The sequence below is a fragment of the Capra hircus genome, chromosome 13 (genome assembly GCF_001704415.2).
Source record: "Capra hircus breed San Clemente chromosome 13, ASM170441v1, whole genome shotgun sequence".
Classification (NCBI taxonomy): domain Eukaryota; kingdom Metazoa; phylum Chordata; class Mammalia; order Artiodactyla; family Bovidae; genus Capra; species Capra hircus.
The window spans coordinates 59,164,719-59,186,285 of record NC_030820.1 but is presented as its reverse complement, the minus strand read 5'-3'; the positions used below and the strand labels follow the sequence as shown (position 1 = coordinate 59,186,285).

Genomic DNA, 21,567 nt, shown 5'->3' with positions numbered 1-21,567 from the left:
ATATGTTACATAGTAAAAGCATCATTAATGTTTGACATTAACATTATTATTAACATTAATACCACATTAATATTAACATGGCTTGATGATCTACATACAGTTTTATAGAATTCACAAATATGGGGATATTTTCTATTTGAAACTGATTGTGAAAGTACTTCAGATGATTTGAAGTCTTTGTAGTCTGATTTTTCTTAAGAAGTAAAAAATGATTAGCCCCATTTTGATTTTTCACTTTTGGATGTTGCATTTGCTTTCTAACACAGTAGTATAAGTTTAAAATATAAAAAGAGATGGGCAATAAAAATTTAGTTGTGTACAATTCTCTATGGGTCAACTAATCATTAACAGAATACAATTTTTAATAGACATATTGTTAAATTTATGTCAGTCCTTTATTTTGGTTCCTACCACTGTTTTTACTTCTGCCATGACTGTAGCCTAGCCTTAGATGTCACAGGAGCAAAAGTGGGTGATTAATATCACACTGTGGGTCCCAGACGATATAATCTCTGAACCTCTTCAACTCTATTAAATACATGATTCTAAAACTTCATTTGTGGCTCCAGTTAGCAATATAAATCTACAGTTAATCTTTCACTTTAATTCTCATATATTCTTCTAGTTTGCAATATAATCATTATTTTTTTTAATAAACCCTTTTATGGCAATGTTGATGAGTAGAACCAGATAATCCAGAGTGTGTATGTTCACCTGAAAATGAAAAAAAGGATGAAACTACAGTATCAAAAGAAGAGGAAGAATTTACCCTTGACCCAATTGATACTTCAGGTCAGAATCATTCATGTTTTTATTTTTAGCTTTGAGGCACACTATCTTATTTACCCTGAGATATTTTGATAATTCTTAAAATGTTGTAGGAGGTAGTCAATCTAGTAATAACATTTATAAATGCAATAAGGGAAGAATGTGAAGAAAGTTTGTGATGATACTTTTATTATATCCAGTCCCGGTCAAACCGTCTATCCAGTTTGGGAAACTGGAAAATTTTAAACTGAGTTCAGTTCCAGTAGTTATTGAGCCATTTATTCTGAGCACAGAAATGAAGACAACATAGTTCCTGCTTTTAAGAAGCTTAAAATCTGACTGGGAAGATAAACATGCAAATGAATTTAAAATAAGACAGAGTAAGAGGATCCAAATAGAGGCACTGGATATGAATCAAATATATCCCTAGATCTTTTAAGCATATCCTAGTTTTAAGTATTATCTTTGATATGAATTTCAGTTTATAAATTCAGGCATGCAAAGAATAGCATTTAACTTTTTCTTTACAGAATTCAATTCTAAGCCTCTATCCCTGTTGGTTTGGCAAGAAATTAAATCTGCATGGCTCCCCTATCTGCCCTGAACCATGTAGTATCAAGTTCTGGGGAGGGGCGCAGTAGGTGGAAGGGAACCTCTGGTCATCAGCCACTCCACCTTGTGATACCCAGTGTCCCAGCCTGCATAGTCTCTGTGGTCATCACACAGCCAGCCTCTTTGAAATCTTGTCATATTCCTAGGATTTTACTGAGACACATCAGCAAGCACGTTCCTTCTGGCTCCATCTGATCTCAGAATTCCACCCTTTCCAAGAAATCTAACCATCCCCCAATTGTTGCATCTTCACTAAGGAAAAGCTTGACTTCTGCTTTTTACCTGGCAAAATTAGTTAAAGGAGTAAATCCCATGACCCTAGCTATCTACTTGGAATTTACATATGAATTTCAGTGGGAGAGGATAAAATGCACTGGACAGATACAAATTAATGTTTCAAAAAGTTATCCTGAAAAATAAATAAATAAGTAAATATTTAATCTATCGGTAATTTTTTTAAAGTTAACCTGTTAGATATTTTAAGAAACTTCAAAACTGATTGACTTCCCTCTCAATGTGCTCCCTGCTCCACAGTTTTCAGTTGTCCACTTACACACTAGCTGTGCAAAAACCTTAAAAGGATAATTTTCAGTAGAAAGAATTTTCTACTGGGATTTTCTTACCAAGGCAACTCTGTAGGGTGTATTGTGTTAGACATTTCTTAGATATGCAGTGCCTAGAATATCATTTTACAGAGCTATATAACCTATCGCATTTGTACATATTTCTTATATTTAGATATTGCTGAAAAAAGAAAAGGCAAAAACAGGAAATTGCTCATAGATCCAGTCAAGGAGATCAGTAGCAAAATTATGCACAAACAGCTTACTTCCTTTACGGACACACTCATGGTTTTGGAACTTGCACCTCCTACCCAAAGATTGATGATGTGGAAGCAAAAGGGAGGAGCAGATATACTTCTGTCAACTGCTGCCCAGGATTTGACTCATGCTGAACTGAAAATGGTAACAGTTTCCATACTTCTACATGGGTGCAATGTTTGGTGATAAATAAATACATATTTATATTCATATATGCAACAATTTAAACCTGTGAAAAAAATGTCCCCTTACTTTTGAATTAATTTGCTTGATGTATGTACATGAATTATAGTTTTTACTTTTTAGGATATGTACTTGTATTTTGTTGAATTGCTTTACTTGTACAAAAAATGAGAAAAAGTGTATATTTTTACAGTTGTTTACAAAATGCTTTGTGTCCTCTGGCTTTAAACTTGGAAGAAAATTGATACAGAAGGAGTCAGTAAGGGAAGAAATGGGAAGTGAAAACATATTAGGTGAGACATCCTAATTCTGTTGGTGTTGAAGGGAATGTTGTAGAAACAAAAATGTGATTTTACATTTCAAAATAAAGATGGGACCTAATTCCATATTCCCAAATGTAAATGCTCTTAGAAGAATACTTGAACTTAAAAGAAATTGTTAAATCAGCATTGTATTTTTCTATGTGCAGATTAATTTTTGTCCAACAAACCACCTTAAAAAGATGAAGTATATATACTATGTGGGCTATTCTTAATCTCACTCTTTCCCACCTCCCCTACCCTCATAGGCAGTACTCACAAGCCTTTGATAAAGAAAATTTTTATATCTAGTAGGATAATATATCACTTTAAGACAATTAACCTGAGAAATCACTTGATAAGAATAGCATTTAAACAATACAGTTAACCTGAGACATAGACATTTCTATCCCCCAGAAAAGACATGAAATATTAATAATTATTGTTGTGACTATTATAAAGGAATAATAAAACCAACTTATTATTGTGGTGAGTGAACTTCTGCTTTCTGGAGGCATTAAAATCTGCTGAACAATATACCAAGATGGGCTTGAACTATCCATGTTGTCTTGCGAGTTGAATGCGTGGGAGCGAGCGTGGAGGAGATAGTTGGTGGAACATGGCAGTAGAGGTGATAAAGAGGCAAATGAGGGGAAAGGGAAAATAAATATGTGAGACTTGGGGTGCTACAAGAAAGCTTGTGCATCCTTAAATTCATGGATTCTAAGTTGTCTGTCAAAACTTTTGTTTTGTAAAAGCCGTATTCCTGTTTTAAGTTTGAAAGATACTTTGGTGAAATCTTTTTTACTTCCTTAACAATTCAGAGACCTCTGTGATGAAAGAGCCAAATTTCCTGCAAGAGTTGAGTCAACCTAGAACTTGGAAGGAAGTGACTGATGGATCAAAATGTAGTTCTCATGAGGATAGCATTAAAAACATTAACTCTGATGTAAGTTAATCAAAGAGAATCATAAAAATATTATCTTCCTGACTTATATAGTGAAAGAAAATTGAAACTCTGGTATATCTTCTTACATTTATAGTTTATATTTCATCTTATGTTATTCTCTATCTTCCTTAGTATGCAGCAGTACTACAGGGTAATATGTAATTTCCATCCAAAACAGTTTTTCTAGAAGTTTAAGATATTATAGTAAATCACAAGATAAGTAGTTTCATACTGAAATAGTATTTTGCATGGTACACTGAATAAATTATTATACCTGAACCTGGTCATATGCTGAGGCCTCACATTCAATATATCAAGGAATCCTTAAAAACTCTAGACAATACACCTATTACAAAGAAATATGCCCATGTTTTCCTTCTATTCATAAATTCACCCTCTTACCTCCTTGAATAATATGTGTTAGATCCACCAGTTACCATGGTCTTGAATCTGAAGTGAAAGTGAAAGTCACTCATTCATGTCCAACTCTTTGAGACCCCATTGACTATACAGTCCATGGAATTCTCCAGGTCAGAATACTAGAGTGGGTAGCCATTCTCTTCTCCAGGGGATCTTCCCAACCTAGGGATCAAACCCAGATCTCTCACATTGCAGGCAGCTTCTTTACCAGCTGAGCCATCAGGGAAGCCCAAGAAGACTGGAATGGGTAGTCTATCTCTTCTCCATGGGATCTTCCTGACCCAAGAATCGAACTGGGATCTCCTGCATTGCAGGTGGATTCTTAACCAGCTGAGCTACCAGGGAAGCCCAGTCTTGAATCTGAAAGAATATCTAAAGATCCATTACCAATAAAATTATTTAATTTCTATTTGAAAAACATAGTTATTAAAAATATAGTTTTAAAAAATTTGCTTTCCATTATTTTCCCAATGTCACTTTCAGTTCAGTTCAGTCATTCAGTCATGTCCAGCTCTTTGCCACCCCATGGACTGCAGCATGCCAGGCTTCCCTGTCCATCACCAACTCCCAGAGTTTGCTCAAACTCATGTCCATTGAGTTGGTGATGTCATCCAACCATCTCATCCTCTGTCGTCCCCTTCTCCTCCGGCCTTCAGTCTTTCCAAGCATCAGGGTCTTTTCCAACAAGTCAGTTCTTCACATCAGGTGGCCAAAGTAATGGAGTTTCAGCTTCAGCATCAGTCCTTCCAATGAATATTCAGGACTGATTTCCTTTAGGATTGACTGGTTGGATCTCCTTACAGTCCAAGGGACCCTCAAGAGTTTTTTCCCAACACCACAGTTAAAAAGCATCAATTCTTCAGTGCTCAGCTTTCTTTATAGTCCAACTCTCACATCTATACACGACTACTGGAAAAACCATAGCTTTAACAACAAAGACAGACCTTTGTTGGCAAAGTAATATCTCTGCTTGTTAATATGCTATCTAAGTTGGTCATAGCTTTTCTTCCAAGGAGCAAGCATCTTTTAATTTCATGGCTGCAGTCACCATCGGCAGTGATTTTGGAGCCCAAGAAAATAAAGTCTGTCACTGTTTCCATTGTTTCCCCATCTATTTGCCATGAAGTGATGGGACCAGATGTCATGATCTTCGTTTCTGAGTATTGAGTTTTAAGCGAGCTTTTTCACTCTCCTCTTTCATCAAGAGTCTCTTTAGGTCTTTGCTTTCTGCCATAAGGGTGGAGTCATCTGCATATCTGAGGTTATTGATACTTCTCCCAGCAATCTTGATATCAGCTTGTGCTTTATCCAGCCCAGCATTTCACATGATGCATAGAAGTTAAATAAGCAGAGTGACAATATACAGCCTTGATATACACTTTTCTGAGTTTGGAACCAGTCTGCTGTTCCATGTCCAGTTCTAACTGTTGCTTCTTGACCTGCGTACAGATTTTTCAGGAGGCAGGTAAGATGGTCTGGTATTCCCATCTCTTGAAGAATTTTCCACAGTTTGTTGTGATCTACACAATCAAAGGCTTTGGCATAGTCAATAAAGCAGAAGTAGATGTTTTTCTGATATTTTCCTGCTTTATCGATGATCCATCGGATGCTGGCAATTTGATATCTGGTTCCTCTGCCTCTTCTAAATCCAGCTTTACCACCTGGAAGTTCTCAGTTCACATACTGTTGAGGCCTGGCTTGGAGAATTTTGAGCATTACTTTGCTAGCATGTGAGATGAGTGCAATTGCATGGTAGATTGAATATTCTTTAGCATTGCCTTTCTTTGGGATTGGAATGAAAACTGACCTTTTTCCAGTCCTGTGGCCACTGCCGGGTTTTCCAAATTTGCTGGCCTATTGAGTACAACACTTTCACAGCATCTTCTTTTAGAATTTGAAATAGCTCAACTGGAATTCCATCACCTCCACTAGCTTTGTTCTTAGTGATGCTTCCTAAGACCCACTTGACTTTGCATTCCAGGGTGTCTGGCCCTAGGTGAGTGATCACACCATTGTGGTTATCTTGGTCATGAACATCTTTTTGGTATAGTTCTTCTGTGTATTCTTGCCACCTCTTCTTAATATCTTCTTCTGTTAGGTCCATACCATTTCTGTCCTTTATTGTGCCCATCTTTGCATGATACGTTCCCTTGGTGTCTCTAATTTTCTGGAAGAGACCTTTAGTCTTTCCCATTCTATTGTTTTCCTCTATTTCTTTGCATTGATCACTGAGGAAGGCTTTCTTATATCTCCTTGCTATTCTTTGGAACTCTGCATTTAGATGGGTGTATCTTTCCTTTTCTCCTTTGCCTTTCATTTCTCTTCTTTTCACAGCTATTTGTAAGGCCTCCTCAGACAACCATTTTGCCTTTTTGCATTTCTTTTTCTTGGGGATGGTCTTGATCCCTGACTCCTGTACAATGTCACAAACCTCTGTCCATAGTTCTTCAGGCAGTCTGTCTATCAGATCTAATCCCTTGAATCTCTTTGTCACTTCCACTGTATAATTGTAAGGGATTTGATTTATGTCATACCTGAATGGTCTAGTGGTTTTCCCTACTTTCTTCAATATAAGTCTGAATTTGACAGTAAGGAATTTTTTTTCCTTTTTACAAAATGTCACTTTACTGACTGTACAAATGTAAATATTATATCACACTAGATAAAAGTAAACCAGTACTTTTCTGGTTTGTTCCATCATCACTGTATTTTGATAACCACTCAGGGGATTCAGAGTCAATCCATGTTGAAACTGAATGCCCTTAGAAAGAAAGACAATTTCGCAGTGTATTAAAACAGAATATGTTTTACTAAATATTTGATCATATACTAGGTATTGAGATCCGGGGTTGTGAGTACTACTATTTTCCTTATTTGGGCTTGGACATTTCTTAGAATGCATGTACTGAAAATTATGATTAGGCAAGCTTGTTTAGTTTATTAATTTTTTAACAGATTAACAAAATTGGTTTTTCCCAATTTTGGTGCTTGGAGTGAAGGAAAGAGATTGTTGCACTAGTTCTTTTGAACCTTTTGCTCCTTTCAGTTCAGTTCAGTTCAGTTGCTAAGTCATGTCCGACTCTGCGGCCCCCCGGACTGCAGCATTCCAGGCTTCCCTGTCCATCACCAACTCCCAGAGATTGCTCAAACTCATGTCCATTGAGATTTCAAAATAATTTGAAAATTAATAAATAATTTGAAAATTCAGTTTGAATATTCTTTCTTCCTTTACCTGAATTTATGCTTTAACCTTCAATTCCATTCTTATTCTACTTTCAGAAATGGTGAACAGATAAGAAATAGAGTCAGGAATGGGATCACAGTTAATTTGAACACAGAAAACTGTTGATTCTGATTATTCATTTTCAAATCTTTCAAAAATTCAAACAATTTTTGTGTAAATTAACTGCATAATTGAAGCTGTCTAAAATGTGGAATATTCACAGAAATCAAAATGGAAAACATGATAGGGCTCCTCAAGCATGTATATTAAAGAATCAGATGCAACCCATTATACTCATGCAAATTTTTTAAAGCTAAAGTGAAACGTCAAGTAAGCTCTATTGTAAGAAGCTTCTAGCTTAGTCACAATCATAGATCCCGGTTGGGGAATGAAGCTTGGAGACAGGTTGAAGATGAAAAGGGGGCCAGCAGCTTCTATAGTGATGAGAAAAGAGAAATGGGAATGGAGAATTTCTCTTCTTCTTCCACTTCCCTTCCAGTGGACACAGTTTCTCTTTTCTCTTGCCGTTGGCAGCTCCAGCAGCAGTGACAAGAATCCTGTCATAGCCCTAGGAAGGGATATTAATATCACTTGTCCCATTCTCATTACCTCTGCTTACAGTTCTTCCTCTGCCACCTGGTTCTGGCATGAAAATAAAGGTAGGGGACTAGGGCAAAGACAGACTGCTTCAAAAGAAATGGTCTCAGATGCACAGCAGCAGAGATTTTTGATATGAGGTCTGTGGTAGTGACAGAAATAGGAGGGGAAAAGATATTGGAAAAATAAGAATGTAAAATATAATACAGAATATAGGAATAAGATATAGGAGGAAAAAAGCAATGAGGGCAGAACATGCAAGTTCTTCATGTGTGGGAGGCAAAAAGAAAACAGGAATATTTAAGTCTGGGATATTTCAGAAATGATATTTTGAGAATGCAGATAGTATTTTAAATTAGTTTTAGAAATGCGCATCCATGTGATTAAATCATTTAACAAAATGAGATTGTTTCTGTGATGACTGCTACTACTGTGATGACTTACCTATATTTCTCTAATTTGCTTTAGCAGGATATTGTTGAAATGGTATCTTCAGCTGCTGAGGAATCATCTTTAACGAATGCCATCTTGGTACAGGAAATTGAAAATTGTCCAATAGAATTGGTAAATAGATGTATAGTCTTGAGAATGTTCTTTAAAACTTTGTTCCTAAATAGTTAACACCTTATTTACCTTAAAATTATTTTTAGCTGTCATGTTACTTTCTAAAATTACAGTTTAAATTTGTGATCTTAACAAAGATGTGTATGATTAGCTTGACAGAGCATATGTAGAATTGCTTTGATCTTTTATTCTTTCTTTGATTTATTTTGAAATTTCAAGTAATGTTTTTAAAGATATGAGATTTTTATGCTTATCGAATGTAGTCCTGGTTAAAATGTTGACAGTCATTTTTTTAAGTTATTAAAACCTCTCTAAAGAAACAGAGGTATATCATGGGGTATGCCTTCAGACATTTGAAATTTTATTTTTCAAATGAAAAAATGTTCTGACTTCTAGACATCAGAAAAAAGGAATGGTCTTTACTGACCATTTCCCATTCCTGACTGTATTTCTTAACTGTTCATCATTTGTGGAAACAAAATAAGAATGAAATTGAAGGTTAAAGCATAAACTTTGGTTAAAGGAATACAAGGTTCAAGGGGAATGGTCTGCACAGAGGACCACAAGTCAATAGCAAAGCCTGAGCTAATATCTGACTCACCTGACTCCACAGAGATTGCTGTCACCTTTCTATAATCCCTGTCCCACAGTGCTGAAGGCATTTTTAAGATTGTAATAAATTTTGACAAAAAGTTTCTTAGTAAATAATATCGAAGCACCTAGCAATGCCTAATATTAGTTTGTTTTTAGATAAATTATCTGTATAATGAGTTCCAAGACTATTAAATTGGTTTTTTTCATATGACTGAATTCTCTGGATAATCTAGGACAGAATAAATACCTGAAAATTTTACCTGAAGCATCCAAACAGCTGAGCCAGAAGACAGCTGAGTCACTTTCACCTTTCTCTTTGCTTCTCAGTTCAGTTCAGGTCAGTCACTCAGTCATGTCCGACTCTTTGCAACCCCGTGAATCACAGCATGCCAGGCCTCCCTGTCCATCACCAACACCTGGAGTCTACCCAAACCCATGTACATCCAGTCAGTGATGCCATCCAGCCATCTCATTCTTTGTCATCCCCTTCTCCTCCTGCCCCTAATCCTTCCCAGCACTAGGGTCTTTTCTAATGAGTCAACTCTTCGCATGAGGCGGCCAAAGTACTGGAGTTTCAACTTCAACATCAGTCCTTCCAGTGAACACCCAGGACTGATCTCCTTTAGGATGGACTGGTTGGATCTTCTTGCAGTCCAAGGGACTCTCAAGAGTCTTCTCCAACAACACAGTTCAAAAGCATCAATTCTTCAGCACTCAGCTTTCTTCACTGTCCAACTCTCACATCAATACATGACTACTGGAAAAACCATGGCCTTGGCTAGACAGACCTTTGTTGGCAAAGTAATGTCTCTGCTTTTAAATATGCTGTCTAGGGTGGTCATCACTTTCCTTCCAAGGAGTAAGTGTCTTTTAATTTCATGGCTGCAGTCACCATTTGCAGTGATTTTGGAGCCCCAAAGAATAAAGTCTGACACTGTTTCCACTGTTTCCCCATCTATTTGCCATGAAGTGATGGGACCAGATGCCATGATCTTAGTTTTCTGAATGTTGAGCTTTAAGCCAACTTTTTCACTCTCCTCCTTCACTTTCATCAAGAGGCTTTTTAGTTCCTCTTCACTTTCTGCCATAAGGGTGTTGTCATCTGCATATCTGAGGTTATTGATATTTCTCCCAGAAATCTTGATTCCAGCTTGTGCTTCTTCCAGCCCAGAGTTTCTCATGATGTACTCTGCATATAAGTTAAATAAGCAGGGTGATAATATACAGCCTTGACGTACTCCTTTTCCTATTTGGAACCGGTCTGTTGTTCCATGTCCAGTTCTAACTGTTGCTTCCTGACCTGCATACAGGTTTCTCAAGAGACAGGTCAGATGGTCTGATATTCCCATCTCTTTCAGAATTTTCCAGTTTATTGTGATCCACACAGTCAAGGCTTTGGCATAGTCAATAAAGCAGAAATAGATGTTTTTCTGGAACTCTCTTGCTTTTTTGATGATCCAGCAAATGTTGGCAGTTTGATCTCTTGTTCCTCTGCCTTTTTTGAAACCAGCTTGAACATCTGGAAGTTCATGGTTCACGTATTGCTGAAGACTGGCTTGGAAAATTTTGAGCATTACTTTACTAGCATGTGAGATGAGCGCAATTGTGCAATAGTTTGAACATTCCTTGGCATTGCCTTTCTTTGGGATTGGAATGAAAACTGACCTTTTCCAGTCCTGTGGCCACTGCTGAGTTTTCCAAATTTGCTGGCATATTGACTGCAGCACTTTCACAGCATCATCTTTCAAGATCTGAAATAGCTCAACTGAAATTCCATCACCTCCACTAGCTTTGTTCATAGTGATGCTTTCTAAGGCCCACTTGACTTCACATTCCAGGATGTCTGGTTCTAGGTGAGTGATCACAGCATCGTGATTATCTGGGTCTGAAAGATCTTTTTTTGTACAGTTCTTCTTTTTTTTAAATTTGTTTGTTTGTTTGTTTTTGTACAGTTCTTCTTTGCTTCTAGACACAGGTTATTTTCACATATGGTCAAGAAAACCATAACACAGCACAGGTTCAACTGTTTTAATAATCAACTAGGCTTTCCACACAGTGGACTCAGCTGTAGGGTATCCAGACAGATCAAGTAGACAGGCTTCAGCAAAGTGCACAGACTGTTTTTCTGAGGCTTTTCCTGGTTAGTTGAGTTGTACAATATAGGTGAAGCTGCCTTCTCATGGATCTGTAACAAGGAGTTGGGCCATTACTTTTCACATTTGAAAAATAGCTTTTGTGTATTTAACAATAAAATAAAACATTGGTAATTGGGTGAGCTAATTTATCCCAGAATCAACTAGTAAGGAATAAACATAAATTTTACCTAGAAGAATTTAGAAAACTCTTCAGAATAATATTGACCATATTTTCAGATCAGTGTCTTTGGAATGTACGAAAGGATGCTGTATAGGCAGAGCCAGGAAGCCAGTGCAGCTGGCAGGAATGGGGACTTGGCAGTCCCTTTAGCCTTAGATGATTTAAAATATCATATAGAATATTCTGAAGCTTTCTGAAGTCATCTTGGAGTCGATGAAATTGAAAGCACTGTTAGGAAGTGTCTGGGCTCCAGAGGTATACGTGAAAGCTTGACAAACAGTGGAGGTGTGATAAGGGTAACACAGAAGCTGTTAGGTTGCATGATAACAAAGATAACATAGGAAAAATTATGAAGTATTAATAGGTCAGATCTGTGCCGCTCGCCCACCCCCACCCCAAACCCTTTGTAGACTTATCAGCACCTTTTTTTATTAGACTTTTTTTATTAGACTTATCAGCACCATTCCTATGCTCAGTTCTGTTCTCAGTTTATAAGTTGTTAGTTGGTAAGGAGACTTAGAGTGAGTTCCTGTGAAGGGATTTCAAGTTTACAAGTTTTAAATATTATGGTGTTTCTGCAAGTGACTTAAAACTGAAAAGAAGATTGAAAAGTTGGATCTATTCACATAACATGAAAGGCAGTGTGTTGATCTTTTTTTGGACAAGGCACCCTTGAAATTTGAAAGCTTCCTAACCCAATTGGATACAACTCACTAAACATCAGATATTGTTAGAACCTTTATATCACCAGATAAATTCAAATAAAGATCTTTATAATGCATTTCTTCTCTAGCTTTATGTTTACTCCTGTTATCTGAGTTCAGATTGACCAGAGCTGGGACAGTCCTAGCCAAAAGTGGCCATCTTTACCTTTAAAAGTAAGGGCACAATGCCTGGGATGCATCACCAATACAGATGCAGAATCTCCTACTCTAGAGCCCCTTGTCAGAACATAGCCTGGGAGCATAGATATCAGCCTATAAAAACTGAGCTGTATCCGTTTGTTGGTCTTATTCTCTCAACTGCAGATGATAACCTCCTTATTTGGCAGGACCCCATGTTACGGTTGTGTGTCTTGTGTTTCTTTCTACACTATGGCTGGCAGATAGTAAACAGTCCATAAATTTTGATTAAAGGAAATATTTTATCAATTATTCAAACAGGAGTTATGGGGGAATGAACAAAATATTGAGGCAGAAAGATGGAATTCAAGAATACTTCAGATGTTACATAGTTTGCAGGTAAGACTTGGTAGGGTTTATCAACACTGTTTTTAGTTTTAAAAATAAATAAAAAGTTGAGTTCAATCCTCTAGATATTAATAAAAATGAAACCATTTTCACTGCGATCTTGTTGAAGCCAAATTACTCTATAGTGAAATTTATTGTAAGCTGTATACCCAGGGCTAAGTATGAGTTTGTTTTTGGTGCCCATATGCTGTAATCAATTCTTACCCATATGCATGTCCTTAGACATCTATGCTATGTCTCATTCTTGTATTTAGCAGGCTGTCAACTAATTCTCAATATGTAATTAAATTTATAACAATTTAAGAACAAAACAGATAATTTCAAATTTTAACATATTTTTATCAAAATAATTCATGCTTAGTCACCCAGTCATGTCTGACTCTTTGCAACCCCATGGACTGTAGCCTGCCAGGCTCCTCTGTCCACAGGATTTTTTTCCAGGTAAGAATATTGGAGTAGGTTGCCATTTCCACCTCCAGGGAATCTTCTTGGTCCAGGAATCAAACCACTGCAGGCGAATTTTTTACCACTGAACCATTAGGGAAGCCCCATCCATGCATATAATTTTGAAAGTTCAGTAGTACTATGCTGTAAGGCTGAAAGGGAAGCACAGAAGTCTTTGTCCTATCCCTTCCTTATCCCTAAGTTCTGCTTTCCAGAGGAAACTGAACTATTTCTTTTAGATTTATATCTATACTTCTAATTACAAGTTCTTACTCCTCTTTCCTAATATTTCAGCTTTACATTTTATCTGTTGACTTCTTTCAACAGAAAATGAAAATTTAACTTAGTTATATCTCCCCAACCCCAGTCTATCTTCAGCACAGTATTCAGCCATTATAGTGTTATAATTGCAATCATCATGATGCAGGTTTGATTGTCGCAGAACCAAAGCAACGATGTTCACAAAGTTGTCAGCACCAGGTGCCCTTTATCTCATTTTCTTTGTTCTCAGGATCCCAAATGGCTAACTATCCACCATGTCTGCATTCTAGTCAGCAGCAAAGTTTCCTTTAAGGATATATCCCAGAAATTATATGCATCACATTTCACATTTAACTGACCAGCACTTAATAATTTCACTACATCTAGCTGGGAAATGTAGTCTTTATCTGGTAACCATGAGTGAGTGAGTGAAGTCACTCAGTCGTGTCCGACTCTTTGAGACCCGTGGACTGTAGCCCACTAAGCTCCTCTGTCCATGAGATTCTCCAGGCAAGAATACTGGAGTGGTTTGCCATTTCCTTCTCCAGGGGATCTTCCCAACCCAGGGATCGAACCCAGGTCTCCCACATTTCAGGCAGACACTTTAACCTCTGCACCACCAGGGAAGCCTTTTATCTGGTAACCATGGACCCAGCTAATAATTCTATTGCTATGGAAGAAGAAGAGAATAGATATTAAGGGACAACCATCAATTGCCACCACTATGTAAAAATTACTTTAAATTGAACCTTCATAGCATAATCACATTCCTTGTCAACTTTATAGGTTTTTCTTTTAGTTAATCATGACCTCATTTTCCCCATTTGCTTAGTGTTTATATACACATCCTTAATTCTTTTTCTAAACTCTCTGATAATAAAATAAAACAGCTTTTAGTATGATCAGCTACATCAGTTGGTTCATCAGCTCCTTTTTTTCTTTTGAAGATATCCTTCCCAGAGTTCATCCTACTCTTGTTCCAATTTGGACTAGTTACTCCACAGTTTTTGTCTTGGGACATTCTTTTACCATAACATGGGAATTCCTATGTCTCTTTCTTATGTTCCTCTGTTTCTTGGTGCTTTGATCTTTATCTTGATTTTTTTTTTGATGGTCAACATGCTGTCATAATTTCTTGAAATAAAGAGTGCATAGGTGATAGAGACCCTACATACAAGTCTGAAAATGTCTCTATTTTACCATAAACTTTATTGGATGTATCTGAACGTAGTTTAAAAATAATACCTCTCAGATATTGAAGGCTTTGTAACTTTTCTAGGCATCTGTGTTGTTAAGGAAAAGTCAGATGCTGCTTGGTTGGTGGTCCTTTGTAGGTGATCTTTATTTTCTCTCTGGAAGCTTTTAGATCTTTCCTTTATCCCTAGAACCTTGAAATTTCATTATGATGTGCTCTGGTATAGGTCGTTTTCATTTATTGTTCTAAGCATATAGTAGATTCTTTACTCTGAGAGTTCATGTCCTTGAATTGGATTATTATTTTTTTATTTCTTGAATTTTCGCCTTGTTGGACTGCCTATGGGTCAGATGTTGGATATTCTGAATTGCACTTTTACTTTTTAAAAAATCTTTTTCCCCCTATCTTGGTTTTGTCTTTTTATTCTTTTCAGTCAGTTTAGTCGCTCAGTTGTGTCCGACTGTTTGCGACCCCAAGGACTGCAGCACGCCAGGCTTCCCTGTCCATCACAAACTCCCAGAGTTTACTCAAACTCATGTCCGTTGACTTGGTGATGCTATTCAACCTTCTCATCCTCTGTTGTCTCCTTCTCCTGCCCTCAATCTTTCCCAACATCAGGGTCTTTTCCAATGAGTCAGTTCTTCGTATCAGGTGGCCAAAGTATTGGAGTTTCAGCTTCAACATCACTCTTTCCAATGAATATTCAGGACTGATTTCCTTTAGGATTGACTGGTTGAATCTCCTTGCAGTCCAAGGGACTCTCAAGAGTCTTCTCCAACAACACAGTTCAAAAGTATCAGTTCCTCAGTGCTCAGCTTTGTTTATAGTATAACTCTCACATCCATACATGACTACTGGAAAAACCATACATAGTTTTGACTAGACGGACCTTTATTGGCAAAGTAATGTCTCTGCTTTTTAATACGATGTCTAGGTTGGTCATAACTTTTCTTCCAAGGAGCAAGCGTCTTTTAATTTCATGGCTGCAGTCACCATGGCAGTGATTTTGGAGCCCAAGAAAATAAAGTCTTTCATTGTTTCCCTGTCTATTTGCCATGAAGTGATGGGACCAGGTGCCATGATCTTAGTTTTCTGAATGTTGAGCTTTAAGCCAACTTTTTGTCTCTCCGCTTTCACTTTCATCAAGAGGCTCTTGAGTTCTTTGCTTTCTGCCATAAGGGTAGTCACCTGCATATCTGAGGTTATTGATATTCCTCCCAGAAATCTTGATTCCAGCTGGTGCTTCACCCATGGTGCTTTCTCATGATGTACTCTGCATATAAATTAAATAAGCAGAGTGACAATATACAGCCTTGACATACTCCTTTCCTGATTTGGAACCAGTCTGTTGTTCCATGTTCAGTTCTAACTGTTGCTTCCTGACCTGCATACAGATTTCTCAGGAGGCAGGGCAGGTGGACTGGTATTCCCATCTCTTGAAGAATTTTTCAGTTTGTTGTGATCCACACAGTCAAGGGCTTTGGCATAGCCAATAAAGCAGAAGTAGAGGTTTTTCTGGAACTCTCTTGCTTTTTTGATGATCCAACGGATGCTGGCAATTTGATCTCTGGTTCCTCTGCCTTTTCTAAATCCAGCTTGAACATCTGGAAGTTCATGGTTCACATACTGTTGAAGCCTCACTTGGAGAATTTTGAGCATTACTTTGCTAGCGTGTGAGATGAGTGCAATTGTGCAGTAGTTTAAGCATTCTTTGGCATTGCCTTTCTTTGGGATTGGAATGAAAACTGACTTTTTCCAGTCCTTTGGCCACTGCTGAGTTTTCCAACTTTGCTGGCGTATTGAATGCAGCACTTTCACAGCATCATCTTTTAGGATTTGAAATAGCTCCACTGGAATTCCATCACCTCCACTAGCTTTGCTCATAGTGATGCTTCCTAAGGCCCTCTTGACTTTGCATTCCAGGATGTCTGGCTCTAGGTGAGTGATCATACCATCGTGATTATCTGGGTCGTGAAGATCTTTTTTGTACAGTTCTTCTGTGTATTCTTGCCACCTCTTCTTAATATCTTCTGCTTCTGTTAGATCCATACCATTTCTGTCCATTGTTGAGCCCATCTTTGCATGAAATGTTCCCTTGGTGTCTCTAATTTTCTTGAAGAGATCTCTAGTCTTTCCCATTCTATTGTTTTCCTCTATTTCCTCTATTGATTACTGAGGAAGCTTTCTTACCTCTCCTTGCTGTTCTTTGAAACTCTGCATTCAAATGGGTGTATACTTCCTTTTCTCCTTTGCCTTTCACTTCTCTTCTTTCACAGCTATTTGTAAGGCCTCCTCAGAAAACCATTTTGCCTTTTTGCATTTCTTTTTCTTGGGGATGGTCTTGATCCCTGACCCCTGTACAATGTCATGAATGTCTGTCCATAGCTCTTTATTGCTCTAGAAGATTTCTTCAGCTTTATCCTCATTTTTATTGATTTTTTTTTGTTTTCCAGGAGTTTTTTCTCATTATTAATTATTTTTTATTAATAATTTTATTATTAAATTATTTTATTTTATAGCATCTGAACAGCTACCCACTCTAGTATTCTAGCTTCGAGAATTCCATGGACTGTATAGTCCCTGAGGTCACAAAGAGTTGGATACTACTGAGTTTCACAATCTATTTATTTATATTTAAGTTTTATTGAAGTATGATTAACATAACAATAAACCATACCTATTTAAAAATATATAGTTAGATAAATTTTGATATATTTATGGAAACTCACCACAGTCAAGATAGTGAACATATCTATAATCTCCAGAAGTTTCCTTGTGTGTCTTGATAATCCCTTGTCTCATCTCCCCTACTGGTCCCCCTCCCCCAGCCCCCAGCAACCACTGATCTGTTTTCTCTCAATAGCATCCTAATCATTTTTTGTGGATGGTATCTTCTCTTAATTTTCAGAGATTATAGCTTTCTCCTACTGCCCTCATTGTCTGTTTCCTTAGTGATTCTCTTGGATATTAGAAATTTTATCCAAGTGTTTAATAGATCTTTGGTTTTTATTTAAGAATGAGACATCAAAAAGCTGATTGGAGGTTAGATATGCATGGGTGGGGCTTATAGACTTGTTATCTTCATAGCAAGATAATTTTGAGTGTCCCCACCCCCGCCAATACATAGGCACACAGATGTCATTATCTATAGAATTTTTTTCCTTGGAATGGTCTATTTTTGCATGGTCAGATCTACTGTCTAGAAGATATAAGCATGACGTCCATGGTTGAGGAACCAAAAGGGAGTGAGGGAGAAGCTGGCAGTCTCACTGTTTAGACATTAGAATTTCCCTTGACCCCCCCAGTTTGTAACACTTCTCTTCCACAGTGCCTCCTATACCTCATAGTTGGTATCTCCTGAAAGACAACTTTCTGCCTCCTGCTAGGGTTCAGGACTAAAGGTCTCCTGGTTCTGTGAGGTGGTGGAGCAAACCTGAGGATCTAATTGTTTCCAAGTAACCTTTTAAGGAATTCTCATGTTTTTAACTTCACACTTCATTTCCAGCTTATGACATACTGCTGCCTATAATCACTGATCTTTTCCTAGGTTTTCTTTCATTTAGGGGTTTTGTTGCTGTTTGGTTCAAATGTGTTTCTTGGGATGGTTTCCCACTCATCTTGATTTTGGATTCTTTGGTGCTACTTCTGTCTGAAGCAGCATCCTTCAGTAAGCCTTGCTTTTATTCCTGTAGGGTGGCAACAACAAGGAGCAGCCGACACACAAAACTACTAGTGTTTGTGCATGGCTAGAGCTGGTGGTGATTTTATAGTATCCTGGGCATTTCACATCCATAGAGTAGGAATTGGGCTCTGGACCACGTCCTTCTTCTCGTGTTTCCTCTTCTCCTCTTTTGGAGAAGGATCAAGGAGATCCTTTGCAAGAGGCATGTTCTCATAGGGAGGTTTTCACTGCTGGAAATGCTCCTTTTATCCACATTTTTCATGTTTTATTGTACTTACACTCAAATTTTACCATTAAATACTGAGCATAAGTATATGCTGGCCTTATGTCCAGATTTTTGAAATGCAAAGATAAATTGATGAATGGCTTTAACAATGTGATATAGTAGACACTGTAAAATACATTAAATAATTAGAGAACCTAGAAGGAAAGTAAAATTCTGTCTATATACATTTACCCATTTAGTGGCACAAATAAACTCTGTAGGGACAGGAAGACAGATATGAAGCTTTGGGTTGCAGTTGGAGGAAAAACCCATTTGGGACTGAACTGAGAGGTCCTTGGTTGCTGGCAGAATCTCCCCTGACTTCAGACTTTAAACAAACTAGAGTTGTTTAAAGTGAGTTTTTTGATTGGTATACAAAAACCACTGAATTGTGTAAAATCCCTATTAGTCATGAGAAATAGAAGGAACAAGATTGATTAAGGAATTGGCACATGCCAATTTGAGTCATAGGGTCTGGCCAGTCAAAAGTGAGCAGGGCTGGCTAGAGGCTAAAAATCCATTGGATGGTGCAGTTCACTAATCTCAGTCTAGAGGTTACTACATTCCTCAGAAATTCTTGTTCTCCTAATAAGTTCCTAAAATGCTTTCCATAAGCAGGGTCTAGGTTCTGTATCTCAAATTGTCTTGCCTTTTGCTGATTCTCCTCTCTGCTGGCATGTAGGTTTCAGCTTTCTCTAAGTCTGATAATTCTTCCACTTTGTATTTCTCTTCTTCCTTTATTTCTTTACCTTCGTTTTAGAGGAGCTCCTGGAGGAAACAGAATAATCCTCGCAGGGTGTTTTTCAAAAGGGTTCTTGAAATTTATGAGGCTGTCCCTGCTCTCTCCCTGGGGAAAACCACCCAAACCACATCTTGTCTCCTCAAGACAGGGAATAAATGAAGGCTTGGCATGCCATCTCAAAGGTTGCTGACACTGTGCTATGCTACTCCTTTGGTTGAGATTAAAGTGTGATAAAATATTTAACTTGTCAATTTGTTAAAAGTTAGTGTTGGTTGCTCAGTTGCGTCCGACTTTTTGTGACCCCATAGACTGTAGCCCACCAGGCTCATCTCTCCATTAAATTCTCCAGGCAAGAATACTGGAGTAGGTAGTCATTCCTTTCTCCAGGGGATCTTCCAGAGCCAGGGACTGAATCTTTGTCTCATGCATTACAGGCAGATTCTTTACCATCTGAGCCATCAGTCAAATGTTATGGACTGGCGAAAAAAAAAAAAAAGACCCTTGTATATGGTCTTTTTAAAAAATTGCTTCACAGCTACCAAATTAGTACAATATTCTCCGGGATACTGGCCAGTATTCACCATAGTATTTCTAACTAAAACACAATACTCATTCTCTAGAAATCTGATTCCAAGTGCAGTCTAATTAAATACTTTATTGTATGTCAGTTTTTCAAGTAGATTCACAGGTGTCCTATAGTGAACCAATGTCTTTTTAATCTGTGCAAAGAAACTGGAAGATATTTATTTAGTCATATTCCCCTGCCATTACATTTACCACTAGAGTTGTTTAGTTAACTCCACCCTGCGGTACCTATAAAACAAGCCTGACAGGCTGGTAATCATTGTTTTTGAAGATTCCCAAGGTCCTGTGGACTTTTTTCTGCCTGCAAGTCTCAATTAATTGCACTTTTCCCAGGAGCCATTTATGTTAACATCAATAGACCTAACATTTGTATAACGCACTGAAATTTGTATAACACTTTAGAGTTCTTTTGCGTGTATTTTCTCAATGAACCAAGCTGTGCTCAATGACCTTTTTTTTTTATGTTTCCTAATGAATCATTTGCATTTCTCCATTTAAGAATTTCAGTCACTTATCAAAAATGCCAATATTTATTGTTCATTATACATCCACAGCCTGCTTTGTTTCTAATGATCTTATTTCTCTTTCCTCTTTTATAATTGTTTTCCCAGGAATCCAACAAGATGGGAATGCAATACTTTAGTCTGATGAAGCTCTGCAGAAATAGTGACCGAAAACAAACTGCTGCCAAATTTTATAGCTTTCTTATCCTAAAAAAACATCAGGCTATTGAGCTGAGCCAGAGTGCTCCCTATGCAGATATTATAGCTACAGTGGGACCAATGTTCCATAAAATGTGAAGGAAATCCAGAACATGCAGATTTATGTCATCATTGGAACTTCTGTATAGATTGTTCAGTTTAATGCAGAAGCCGTCTGGAAGCAGCTGAAGGTCTGATCCATTTCATAGATAGGTTGAGCTCACATTCCATAGATAGATAGGTTGAGCCCATATTTCCTCTTTGTAAGTTCAGAATAATCATAGGCATAATTAGAAACCTATATGCTTCCAGAAATAATTGTAGCTAAGTAATATTTTTAACTTGGTTGACTTGAATGCATATCATTTACCATTTCCTTGATTTGAATGTTGCATTTAGGATACATTTTAAAAATACTTTGTGTATTCAAGGATTTTTATAAAGTGGATTATTTACTTAAATTTTATAACTTAATAATTATTAATTATTAATAAATAGTAGTAATTAATAATTAACACTTTCTTATTTCTCCACAACAATAATGTATTTGATTATAATGCATATCGCTCTTGGTTTGATATAATGCCTTGGCTTTTAATCTAATATCTTAATCGAAGAGTTATAAAATTTTTCTTAGTCTCAAATTATTTGAGTCTAATATAATATGGCTTTAGTCTAATTATAGTCCATGCAACCTGTTTATTTACTATTAACGATTATTATGGCTATCATTTATGTATCAGCAAAACTAACATTAGAAAAAATTAACGGGTGCTTATTCAACATGTTGTTTTCAGCTATAATTCAAGTAAAGATAACTAAAATAAATGTTCTTTATATGGTGTATACTGAGCATTTTTGACATTAAAACCAAAGCTTTTCTTTCTTAGTTGAAGTTTGAGTTAAGAGATTTTCATGTAATGCTCTGTGAGCTCCATACTATTGTATCTGGAATTATGCTACAGACTAAATTCTAAATGGCCCCTGTGAATGTATTAACTGTAAGTTTTAGATGTCAAAATTGCCTTTTAAAAAATTTCCTTTAATTTTTAATTAACACACGAAAGATCGACTTTTTTATTTTAGTGCACAGTTA

The 21,567-nt window shown here is 37.1% G+C and overlaps 1 protein-coding gene across 1 annotated transcript in view; it reads left to right on the top strand.

Moving 5' to 3' along the window:
- The window catches only part of RAD21L1 (RAD21 cohesin complex component like 1), a 35,595-nt gene extending 14,980 nt beyond the window's left edge, over positions 1-20,615 (top strand). The window contains exons 7-13 of the mRNA XM_005688329.2: positions 682-792; positions 2,119-2,345; positions 2,578-2,677; positions 3,508-3,632; positions 8,341-8,436; positions 12,510-12,587; positions 20,382-20,615. Coding sequence (XP_005688386.1) covers positions 682-792; positions 2,119-2,345; positions 2,578-2,677; positions 3,508-3,632; positions 8,341-8,436; positions 12,510-12,587; positions 20,382-20,570 — 926 coding nt within the window. The 3' untranslated portion in view covers positions 20,571-20,615. The remainder of the gene's footprint in view (positions 1-681; positions 793-2,118; positions 2,346-2,577; positions 2,678-3,507; positions 3,633-8,340; positions 8,437-12,509; positions 12,588-20,381) is intronic.